Source organism: Belonocnema kinseyi, chromosome 8, assembly GCF_010883055.1.
Source record: "Belonocnema kinseyi isolate 2016_QV_RU_SX_M_011 chromosome 8, B_treatae_v1, whole genome shotgun sequence".
Classification (NCBI taxonomy): domain Eukaryota; kingdom Metazoa; phylum Arthropoda; class Insecta; order Hymenoptera; family Cynipidae; genus Belonocnema; species Belonocnema kinseyi.
Window position 1 is genome coordinate 71,296,429 of NC_046664.1, and position 12,422 is coordinate 71,308,850.

Consider the following 12,422-nt stretch of genomic DNA (forward strand, 5'->3'; position numbering starts at 1 on the left):
GTTTTTTCTATGTAACATTATCACTTTATTGTTACATGAACTATTTTTAAACGATATTGGATTAAAATTGGAAGGATTACAATGCTATATTCTTGTTACGCAAAATATTCAACAAGTATTTTGAAACTTAACCTAAAAAATTCTGTATTTCATTACAAATTCAACTGTTTTGTGGAAAATTTGTCTTTTGGCTTGAAACTGCAACAATTTGGTAGAAAATTAAACTGTTTGGTTGAAAATTAACTTTTTTTTATTGAACATGTAGAATTTTTCATAGAAAATTCAATTGTTTTGTAGAAAATTCGTCTTTTTTGGTTTTCAAATTCATCTATATTGCGTTAAAAATTTCATCTTTTTTGGTAAAAAAAAAGTACTTTTCTTAGTAAATTATTTTCTTTTTTAGTGAAAATTCATGTATTTTTAGCTTGAAAATTCAATAATACGGTAGAAAATTAACTTTTTAAAAATTGAAAATGATCATTTTAATGTTAAAAATTTAATCTTGTTTTGGTAAAAAAAGTATTTTTCTTAGAAACTTCTTTCCTTTTTTAATGAAAATTCATGTATTTTGTTGAGAATTTAACTACTTTATAGAAAATTCGTTTTTATTGAAAATGCAACTGTTTCAGAGAAAACTCGTCATTTTAACTTGAAAATTTAATAATTTTGTAGAAAATTCAACTGTTTGGTTGAAAATTAACTTTTTGTTAATTGAAAATGTATATTTTTACGTAGAAAATTCGCCCTTTATGGTTTTCAAATTTATGTATATTTCGTTAAAAATGTCTTCTTTTTTGGTATAAAAAGTATTTTTCTTAGAAACTTATTTTCTTTTTTAATGAAAATTCATGTATTCCTTTGAAAATTTCAACTGTTTCAAAGAAAATTCGTCTTTTTACCTTGAAAATTTAATAATTTGGCAAAAAATTAAATTGTTTAGTTGAAAAATAATTTTTAAAATAAAAAATTTATATTTTTAGGTTGAATGTTCAATTTATTCGTAGGAAGTTCGTCTTTTTGGTTTTAAAATATATTGTTTTTGTCGATTTTTTTTTATTTGTTGGTAAAAAAAAATGCAACTAGTTGTTTGGAATTTCTTGTGTTTTGTTAAAAACTCGTATTTTTCGGAGAAAGTTGATTTTTTTTTTGGCTTTAAAACTTATTTATTCTGTTAGAAAGTCATTTTTTGGCCGATAATTAAAGTATATTGTTGAAAATTCGTGTTCTTGTGGAATTCAATTATTTTTTTATTCAAATTTAAATCTTTCTGAGTTGAACTATAAATTATTATATTTTTCGTTAATAATTCATCTTTTTTGGCTGACATTTTCACTACTTTATTAAAAATTTATTATTTTTGTTAAAAATTCATCTCTGGTTGAAAATTTAACTGTTCTGTTGAAAATTTAATTTTTTTATCTTGTTAAGAATTAATTTTTTCAACTGAAAATGTTTTTTTTAGAAAATTCGTCTTTTTGGGCTTGAAAATTTATTTTTTGTCTGAAGATTGCACTATTTCATTTTTTGTTAAAAATTGATTCTCGTTTTTTTACTTAAATTCGCACTGAAAGAAGAATTCATCTCTTTTGTTTAACATTTTTACTATTTAGTTGAAAATTCAACTATTTGATTAAAAATTCAAGTTTTGTGCCTTTGCTGAAAATTTATCGTTTTGTTTTTTAAATTCATCTATTTTAATAGAAATTTCACCTGTTTTGGTCAAAATACAACTGTTTGGTTGGAAATTCTTATATTTCGTTAAAATTTCATATTTTTTTGTAGAAAGTTAATATTTTTGGAAGAAAAGGCAATTTTTTGGTTAAAAACTTTTGTTTCTGATTGCAAATTCAACTTTTGTATACAAAATTCGTCTTTTTGACTTGAAAATTCAACAGTTTGATTGAAAATTTAATTGTTTTGTTGAAAATTCCATTTTTTGGTAAAAAAGTAGTTTTTTATCGGAAAATGTAACTACATACTACATTTTTTGTTGAAAATTGATTTACGTTTTTTCTTTTGAATTCGAATTGAATTAATAGAACCCAGTAAGAAAATCCAACCATTTTCGTTTCAAAGTTCTTTCTTTTAATTGAAAAGGCTACTAATATATTTTTGTTGAATATTCAATTATTTTGGGTTGAAAATTAATGTATTCTGTTGAAAATCTGTTGTTTTTTTTTGTATAAAAGTTATCTTTTTGGTTGAAAATTCATTTTTTTTTGTTAAAGTTTCTCATTTTAGTCGAAAATTCATTTCTTTGGTAACGAATTTAACTATTTTGTTGAAAATTCATGTATTTGATTAAAAATGTAACTATTTTGTCGAAAATTCAAATCTTGTTAAAAATTCATACTTTTTCTGTAGAAAATTAATCTTATTGGTTGAAAATTTATCTTTTTGGATGAACACTTATTTCTTTGGTTAAAAATTTAACATGATAAAAATCATTTTAACGGTTAGAGAAAATAAAAAATTGGTTACGTAATGTTAGGTTATTATATTTATTTATTACTCATATTTATTAATAGTAAATTAAAATTTTGTTGAAATACAAAAAATTTCTTACAAACTTAACCTTTTTGGTTCAAAATTTAACTGCTTGGTAATAACTTAAAATACTTGGTTAAAAATTCATTTTATTAGTTGGATATTTATGTCTTTGATTTAAATTTTAACTATTTAATTGAAAATTCGTAGTTTTTTCGGTTAGAAATAAATTTTTTATACCGAAAGATTAAATATTTTATTATTGGTTGAAAATTGGTCGTGTTTAGTTGAAAATACAAGAATTTGGTTAAAAAGTTTATATATTTTGTTGTAAATTAGTATTTTTTGTGTAGAAAATTAATCTTCTTGGTTGAAAGCTTAACTACTTGGTTGAAAGTGAAAATATTTTGTTAGAAATTTATTTTATTGATTCAAGATTAATCTCTGGTTAAAAATTTAATTACTTTGTGAAAAACTCATCCTTTTTGTTCAATTTAGTTTTTTAAAGTAAAGATTTAACTGTTCCATTATTAGATCAAAATTCATGTACTTTATTAAAAATTATTTTTTTTTTTTGTAAAAATTAATTTTTTTCGTTGGTTGAAGATTTATTAGCTTAATAAAAGTTAATCACTTTGGTTTAAAATTTATTTTCTTCAGTTGAAAATTAGGCTTTTTCGTTGAAAATGAATTATTTTGTTTGAAAATTAACTTTTGAACTTTTTATTTGAAAATTGAACTATTCGGTTTGAAGATTCATCTTTTTTGGTAGAAAATTAACCTTCTTGGTTTAAAAATTCAAGAATTTGCCTTTATTTTTTTCTCTCTTAATTGAAAAATCCTCTCTGTTTGAAAATTTAAAAATTAATTTAAAATTAATAACTCTTAAGTTTGAAAAAATCTATTAAATTAAAATTTAAATAATTAAAATAAAAAACCCTTAAATTAAAATTATTCTAAAATCGTAAAAAATTAAATGCTTTCTAATTGGAAACTTAAAAAATTATTGAATCCAAACTTGAAGTGTTAAAAATTTAATAATTTCAAATTTTATTTTAAAATGTAAGCATTTGTAAATTGGGATCTTGAAACTAAGTCGTTAGAATGCCTAATTTTCAAATTGTGCATCATAATTTGTGAAATTTAATTATTTTATTCTAAAAGTGCAAAATTAATAATTTGAAAATCAAGGGGAACAACATTATGTTTAAGCCAGTTTCATAAAATGTCAATAAATAAATAACAGACTTTCACGTTGCCATGGTGATAGAAAAAGTCGCGAGACAAAAAACACCCGAAAAGCGAGCGGAAACATGGGAGCTTAAATGTGAACGAAATGAATGAATCATAGATTATAAATATAATTCTGGTTACAACTGGTAATTCTAAAATATTTTGTTTTACCAATTTTCCATTTTAGGTCTTCGTTTTTAAGCGTACATTTTTTATTTTGTAGAATTTATAATGCCGCTTTAAAGAGTTATATAAATATATAAATACATATGAATAATTTGATTAAAATTATATTATTAAAACTTTATAAATTATTTTCAATTTCTAAATAATTTCAATTTAATAGATTCATAATAATTAGCAATATTTGATTGTTTATTTAAAATGAACATTTATAAATCGAATATTTAAAACTAAAAAATTTGAAACTGAATTGTTCAAAATTAAAAGCCCTGAATCAACAAATTTTAATTTGTAATTGAAAGTGTTAACTCTTGATGTATAAGTATAAATTAAACAATTATTAATTTGAAATGACGTAATATTAAAATAATTAAACTTAAAAGGATTCATGTGTAAGAAAACGATGACTTTTTTCGGAATTGGAAGAGGAACTTTTTTGTTTTTTACATTTTTATTGAGTTTGAAACGAGGAAAATCTTGTTTTTAATTTTTCTTGATTTGGCAGAGGGACATTTTTTATTTTAAACATTTTCATTGAATTGGAAGAGAGAAGATTTTATTTTTACATTTTTTTCATAATTGGAAGCGGATATTTTTTCTTTTTCGAATTTTTATTGAGTTGAAAGGGAGGAATTTTTTATTTTTAATCTTTTTTTCTGAACTGGAAAGACATTTTTTTGTTTTTTAGATTTTTATCGAGTTGGAAGTTAGAAAATTTTTGTTTTCAATATTTTATGAATTTAAAGGATTATTCATTATTATTAACATTTTTTTAAAATGGAACGGAGGAAATTTTGGTTTTGAATTTTTTCTGAATTTAAAGAGGCAATTTGTTAAAAACATTTTTATTGAGTTGAAAGCAGTTGAAGAGGGGGGACTTTTTTTTTAAAATCTTTTTTTATGGTTTGGAACAGCGTTATTTAAAAAAAAACATTTTTATTAAATTGGAAGGGAGGAAATGTATATTTCATTTTTTTCTGATTTGGAAGGGGGACATTTTTTTATTTTAAAGATTTTTATCCAGTTAGAAAGGAGGAAATTTCAGTTTTAGTTTTGTCTGAATTATAACAGGAATATTTTTTTATTTGTAAGATTTTTATTAATTTGAAAGGAAACAAAGTTTGTTTATCAATTCTTATTCTGAATAATTGAAAGACGCTGCTGTTTACTTTCTGAAATTTTTATTCAGTGGCCGGGGGATATATTTGGTATTTTTAACATTCAGATGAAAAGGGGGAATTTTTAATGATCAATTCTGTACAGAATTGGAAAAGGGACAAGATTTATTTTTAACGTGTTCATTAATGTGAGTTAAAAGGGAAGATTAGTTTTCATTTAGTGCATTGAAAATGTTAGTTTCGATCTATTTATATTTTTTACTCAGAAATTTTTTAACTGCTCAATTTTTATTAAAGAATTAAAATAAATTTAATCTATAAAAAGTGAATTTAGAAAAACAATCCCTGTTTAGAAACAATTCTTCAGATTTTGAAAATTCCTTGCGTCAAATAAGAATTTGTTTTAATTTAAAATTTAGTATTTTTTAAAATGTTTTTCTTGTCTTTTTTTGTAAAATTACAATGGCCTTATAGACAATAAGAATGTGTAGCAGAAAATATAGTTTTTTTTCAATGAAAGAGAGCAGAAACCAGAAACTATGATTCGTATGCCTTAAATAATCATACAATAATTTTAAAGATTAAATTAAATTATGGTGTTATTATGCCTGACATTTGATTAAAGATGCTGAAAATGATGAAAATCAAAATGCGTAAAATACATAGGCATTCTATTTTATTATAACTTTAAATTCAGAGATTCAGTAATCATTTAAAAATAATTTCATACTTCTCTTTTAATTCTTTACATTCATTTATTCCTGCAGAAATTATTTCTTGAAGCAATTGATTCAAGACTTTTTTCTTTTCGTTTGTTAAGAAAATGAGTGTTAATTGAAATCGATTGCACCGACTAAATATACTGAAAACATCAATCATATCTTTGATTTTTTCATTTGATAATTGACTTAGGCACAAATCAATCACCTCCTCGAAAAATTCCTGGGGCACTTCAGTAAGAAATATTCTTCCCAAATCCTCTCTGGAATTAAAAAAACCGCTTTTTGCATTATTTATATTCTGAAATTATTTAAATACTTTTTTACGGTTTACTATTAAATATTGTTTAAAAGAAAATCATTAATACCTCGTATTGACTAAGTATTCAAATTTCGAATTAGGATCCACTATTATTTTCCACCTACTCATGAATTCTTTTCTGTCCTTTGGAATAGATTTTGGAAGGTTTTCTTCAGTTTTGGGAAGTGGTATTTCTAATTCAGTATTTTTGACGATTGTTGAATCCAAGGACCATTCTTCTGGTCGATTTGCGAAACTATTTAGTGGTATCGGAATTTTATTTTTAACATCATTCTTCTCCAAAGGTTTCAAGTGTGCACCATTCACCTATGAAAAAAAAAATTTTGTCAAGTGATAACTTTTAAAAATTTGATTGATATTAAAGTTAAAAATGAACTAAGAAAAGTGGCTTTTGTGCACCATTTCTCGAAAGTGATTGTAGGTCGGTACTCTTTGTTCAACTGCTCTAATTTTTGCGTCATTTTGCAGTTGATATAGTTCATCTTCTCTCAGAGCTTGATGCAATTCTTCTTCCAAATGTTTGTAATCCACTCGTTCTTTTAAAATACTCATTTTTATTATTCAGGAAGCTTGAAAAGGTTGGAAAATGCACGAAGGGTAAAGTAATTTAAGTTATTAGGTTGCTATAGTTACAGGGTAACAATTGGTAACAATGGATTTACAGTATGCTTATATAGAGAATACACATTTTTTAATATCCTTGCGAAGGAAAATGATACTAGGTCAGGGCGAGAAATAAAAATTCTTTGGAATTATTTTTCATTTTGAACAGAGTGATATTATGAATTTCTGCAGTTTTTTTGGAATTAATTTTTTTTTTATCTCGAATCTTCGGCTTCCATGTAGTAACTTTCCTGGAGTAAAAAAATGTCAAGCTCTCAGGAGCAACAGTGAATTTTTAATACAATTTTAACCCTCAAACGGTACACTCCAACCCAGCATACATAAACGGTACACTAGTTCGAATTTGTTTGTTTCAAATGTTAATATTAAATATTTAATATATTTGGGAATAATCCGCTGTAGCTGTGTTTGTGTAAATGCCAACAGGATGAAAAAACGTTGGGTGCGTATTCGCACCAGTGTACCTTTTGAGGGTTAAAACTTTGCGTTTGGGCGAAATTTGGAATTTTGTTTATTGTGACCTATAAATGGCCGAGGCTTTTTTGGAATTATTTTATCATTTATTTTGATTATTTGGCTTTCAGATAATAACTTTTATGGAGTAAACAAATTTCAAGCTCTTAGGATCAAAAGTGAATTTTGAAAACTTTTTTAGAATTTATTTTATTTTTTTATTTTGATTATTTGGCTTCCAGATAGTAACTTTCCTGAAGTAAAAAATTGCAAGCTCTTAGGAGCAACAGTAAATTTTTAAGACAGTTTTAAAGCTCTGCTTTTGATTGAAATTTAGAATTTTTTTATGGGAGCCTGTAAATAGTTACGGCTTTTTTAGAATTAAGTTTTTATTTCGAATCGTCGGCTTTCAGATTGTAAATTTCCTGGAGTAAAAAAATGCAAGCTCTTAGGAGCAGGAGGCGATTTTTGAGACAATTTGAAAGCTCTGCTTTTAGGTGAAATTTAGATTTTTTATGGTGATCTGTAAATTGCCGCGTGTTTTTTATTTCGCCTGTAAGTTATTTCGAATCTTTCGCTTCCAGATAATTCTTGGAATTAATCAAATTTAGCATGTCCTAGACCTAGGAGCAAGAGGAAATTTTTAAGAAAATTTGAAAGTTCTGCCTTTGGCGAAATTTTGCATTTTTCGATAGTGGACTATGAATGGCTATAGCTTTTATGGAATAATTGTTTGTTCTTTTCGAAAAGAGTTTCTTTGACTTCCAGATAGTGACTTTCCTGGTGTTAACAAAATTTAAAGTTTTTTGAAAAATCGTTTTTTTTTTTTGGTTGATAGTAAATTTTTTAAACTTAAAAAGTAACTATTTCGTTCTTTGATGAAAATTCACTCTTTTTAGTTAAAAATTTATATATTTTGTTGAAAATTTGCCTTTTTGGTAGAAAATTATACTTCTTTGTTAAAATTTATTATTTTGTTGTTAAAAATAAACTGTTTAGTTGAAAAAAGAATTGTTCAGAGAAATTTATTCTTTTTTGGTTGAAAGTGCAACACTTTGCATGAAATTCAACTATTTTCTTGAATTAAACTGTATTTGATTAAAAATTATAATAATTTTTAGTTGAAATATCAACTATTACATTTTTCGTTGAAAACTCATTTTTTGACCGAAGATTTGAATTTTGTTGGAAAGTTGGTCTTTTTTGGTAAAAAATTTAACTTTTCTGTTGAAATTATTTTATTGTTAAAAATCAACTGTTTGGTTTCAAATATATATTTTTTGATATAAATTTAATGTTTTTTGCTGCAAAATGAAATTTTTTTGATGAATTCAATGATTTTTTGAGGTAAACTTTTTTTGTATTAAAATTTATAATCATTTTTGGTTGAAATATCAGTTATTACTTATGTCTTAAAAATTAATTTTTTGGCTGAAGATTCATAATTATTGTTGAAAATTCATTTATTTTGTTGAAAATTTGTCTTTTTTGGTATAAAATTAATTTTCTTTATTGAAATTATATATTTTTTGGTTAAAAATCAACTTTGTAGTTACAAAATTATCTTTTTTAATAGATTTTTTTTTTGTTAAATTAAAATGATTTTTATTCAAATTAAGATATTATTTAGTTGAAAATTCAAGTATTTAGTTGTAAACTCAACTATTTAGTTTAAAATTCAAATAATTAGTTAAACATTGAACTACTTTTTTCACATTCATTTTTTTAATTGAAGATTAAAAATTTCACTTAAAAATTCATATTTGTGCTTGAGAATTTCTTTTTGTTTTCGTTGGAAATATTTTTTTAATTGAAAATTTAAGTATTCAATTTTAGGTTGAAAGCTGATCCTTTTTTAGTTTAAAATTTAATTATTTAGTTGAAAATTCATGTATTTTGTTGAAAATGCGTCTTTTGGTTGAAAATTAACATTCTTGGTTGAAAATTCCTCTTCGTAGGCTGAAAATTGAACTATTGAAAATTGAACTTTTTTTTAAATGACATTTAAGATAGAAAATCCGTAATTTTTGATTGAGAATTCGACTGTTTTATAAAAAATTCGTCTTTTTTTGACTTGGAAATTCTACTATTTTGTTGAAAATTTAACTGTTTTTGATTGAAATTTAATCTTTTTTGTTTGAGAATTCGACAATTTTGTTGAATATTCAATTATTTGGTTGAAAGTTCATCTCTGTGGTTTACAAGTTGAACTGTTGGGTTATAAATTCATCTTTCTTATTTGAAAACTGAATTTTTTTTTTTAATTTATCTGTTCGGATTCAAAATTTATCTGTTTTCTTAAAAATTTGTCTTTGAAGCTTAAAGACTCGACTCTTTTGATGAAATTTCATCTCTTGATAAGAAATTAATCTTTTTTTGTTGAACTATATTTTTGAAAATGCAATATATTTCGATTTGAAAGCTTAGAAATTTAAAGCGTTTCTTATTGAATTAAATATCGTACCTACATTAATTTTATTAAAAAGAATTTATTTCCTTATCATTTTCCCTATTATTCTCCTATCTGTGTAAAAAATGACTCTATATACCCTGTTTTTAGAAAATTTTTGACTTTGAAAAATCCTAGGAGCAATCGATAATTTTTTGGGAAATTAATTAGCTTTTAGATAAAATAATAATAATAATAATATCCTTAAATAAGAAACCCCCCAAATATTTTTTTTGTATTCTTGTATCTTCCTAGACCAGTTGGAAAGTTTTGTGAATAATAGCAGTGTTTATTTTATAAAGGCAATATATTTGGAACTTTGAAATCAAAAAAGGAACTATAGATTGGAAAGTTCCTGAATGACAAATTAAATTACCTCAAATCAGAAAGAATTTTGTAGAGCCTCATTGTTCTAAGAGGATTTTAAGAAGTAAAATAATATCAGAGTTTTTTCTTAAAGAAGTGTATCTTAAGCATTCTTTACTTCTATACGTTTTTTTACCCAAATATGAACCTCAATAAAAATTATTTTGTTTTTATTCCCTGTTTTTTTTTTTTAATTCTACCGATTATTTGATAAGATAAACAGAAAGGAGACTATACTCATGGTTCTATCTTTGCATGAATTGTCGGTGCAACGTGCTGACCACGTTGTATGGGGATAATTTTAGATTTCAACCCGCTTCAAGGGGCCTTGTAAGGCTAGGCACAGCTGGGGTCTACGACCAGAGATCTACACTCTGATTTTCAAGTCTGCATCTCTCTTAAAACTTGACAAAACCTATTTTTAAAATTTTCCAAATCGTTTCCTCATTCTCCTGTAATATTATCAATAATCGGGATTCATTCTGTATCCCCTAAATTTCTGAAAGAGTTCTTCAAATAGATAATTTAGCTCTAAAATCTCAAAATAGGGGAGAAGATGAATCGCGATGAATGGAATATTGCATTTGTTTCACCGTAAGGTTTATCTTCATGAGGGGGATTTCTATTTTTACATTTTCTTATTCTTACTTCGCTTGTCACTTCTGCTGCTCGTTTTAGTTTTAGTTTTGGGTTACACTCTTTCTTCTTTTTGACGGAAATGAAGGGACACTTTTACGAAACTTACCAGATGCGGTTTGTACTAAAATGTCTTTTCTGGGCGGAGTTGTGGATTCTAAATTTTAAGAAGGCTGGATGAGTAAGGTTGATTTGGTTTCTAGAAATAGTTTTTCGAATAGTGTTGAGAAATAGAAGATGATGTATTTATAATTAGAGAAAAAAATTAAGGATTTAAAGTCGTGCAAAAAGGAGGGAATTTCAACTCAGTGATAAAGTTGACAAAAATTCACTTCCTTGACCGTGCTTTCATAGTAACAATGAAGAGATGGCTTGAAGCCAACATTTAAGCTGGTTACGATGTTCTGATGAGCACGTATGAATTATGATTGTTTCCTTTAAATTTAATCATCTGCCTTATAATACTTGTTTTACATACGATATTGCTATAATAAGAATAATTTTTTTTGCAAAATGAGTCACCGTTTTTAGTTTATTTCTTTCTTCTCAAATATGATAAATATAAAGTAGTGAAAGTAACAAAAGATTCCTAACTCAAAAAGGCTGAGGAAAAGAGAAACTTGTCTTCAGATTGTTGAAATCCAGCAAATATTTTTCTCAGCTGTAGGTTCTAAAATATTCTTGAGTCAAAATAAATTTGCCAATTTGTATTTAAGTTAACTTTATTTGCGAAGGTATCAACATTAGAAGAACAATTTGTCTCTTAAAGAAAGTGAAATGAAATTTGATTTAAAGATTTGAACTTTGTAATTTATTGATCACAGAGGAAAGAAAAGATAGAAGAGTTACATATATAATTTGTCTTTATTATATCATTATCGTTATTTATACAAGTTATTATATATAGGATGATGTAAGAATGATGTGATCGCTAGGCAGCAATATGAGCCAGCGAGGCTGATGGTATGCGATAGAAACCTCCCTCTCATCTTTATCTTTGAATTCTTAATCTTTAGCAAATCACGATATTGCAGTCAGCGAAAATCTCAGAGGTGAGGTCCTGGATCTAGAAAAAGGCACGTTCACAAACAGCCGTGTGTATAATCGTACACGAGTACGCGCCTACAGTGCGAGGACTAGCAATAAATTAATTAACGTTAAGATAACAAACAGTCGTGTTTTATAAACTACAAAGTACAATACAGTCTGATAAATGTGTGTATAAAGGCACTTGAGTAGTTTATGTCTAGGTAGCAACGACAGTAAAAAAGACATCCTGATGGTGTCTTTTCTGCTCTCGAGCTCTCTGAGCTTCTCCATTGTTGTGTTCCTTGGAAGCGCGACGTCCTCGCGCCTTGGTAAACGAAAAAAGCGATGGAGTAGCCTGGTCCAGCCGACGAAACTCGTGGATGTAGATGACGGAGATGAGGCTGATGAAGATGGCGAGCTTGTGTCGAGGTTTGATGGGTCTTTGATTTAGAAGCACTTGCGGTGGACGATTCCGGGACCGGATTCGTCGTATTCCTGCTTGGAGATCCACATCTGTTGGAAGGTGGACAAGGAGGCAAGGATGGAGCCACCGATCCAGACGGAGTATTTCCTCTCGGGTGGTGCGATGATCTTGATTTTGATGGTTGAGGGAGCGAGGGCGGTGATTTCCTTCTGCATACGATCAGCAATACCGGGATACATGGTGGTACCACCGGAAAGAACAGTGTTGGCATACAAGTCCTTACGGATGTCGACGTCGCACTTCATGATGGAGTTGTAGACGGTCTCGTGGATGCCGCAAGATTCCATTCCCAAGAAGGATGGTTGGAAGAGGGCCTCGG

At 26.4% G+C, this 12,422-nt stretch overlaps 3 protein-coding genes across 5 annotated transcripts in view; 1 reads left to right on the forward strand and 2 right to left on the reverse strand.

Annotated features, from left to right (window-relative positions):
- Positions 1 to 12,422, forward strand: part of LOC117178159 — a 47,223-nt gene that overhangs the window by 289 nt on the left and 34,512 nt on the right. The gene's annotated exons all lie outside the window — the stretch shown is intronic.
- On the reverse strand, positions 5,708 to 6,659 carry LOC117178158 (coiled-coil domain-containing protein 103). Its single transcript, XM_033369429.1, has 3 exons — positions 6,462 to 6,659; positions 6,109 to 6,368; positions 5,708 to 6,003 (listed from the first exon to the last, which is right to left on the reverse strand). The coding sequence occupies exons 1-3, from the start codon at positions 6,612 to 6,614 to the stop codon at positions 5,730 to 5,732; spliced, it is 687 nt and encodes a 228-aa protein (XP_033225320.1). The 5' UTR covers positions 6,615 to 6,659; the 3' UTR covers positions 5,708 to 5,729.
- Positions 11,952 to 12,422, reverse strand: part of LOC117178535 (actin, clone 211-like) — a 3,211-nt gene continuing 2,740 nt past the window's right edge. Inside the window, exon 4 of the mRNA XM_033369963.1 lies at positions 11,952 to 12,417. Coding sequence (XP_033225854.1) covers positions 12,067 to 12,417 — 351 coding nt within the window. The 3' untranslated portion in view covers positions 11,952 to 12,066. The remainder of the gene's footprint in view (positions 12,418 to 12,422) is intronic.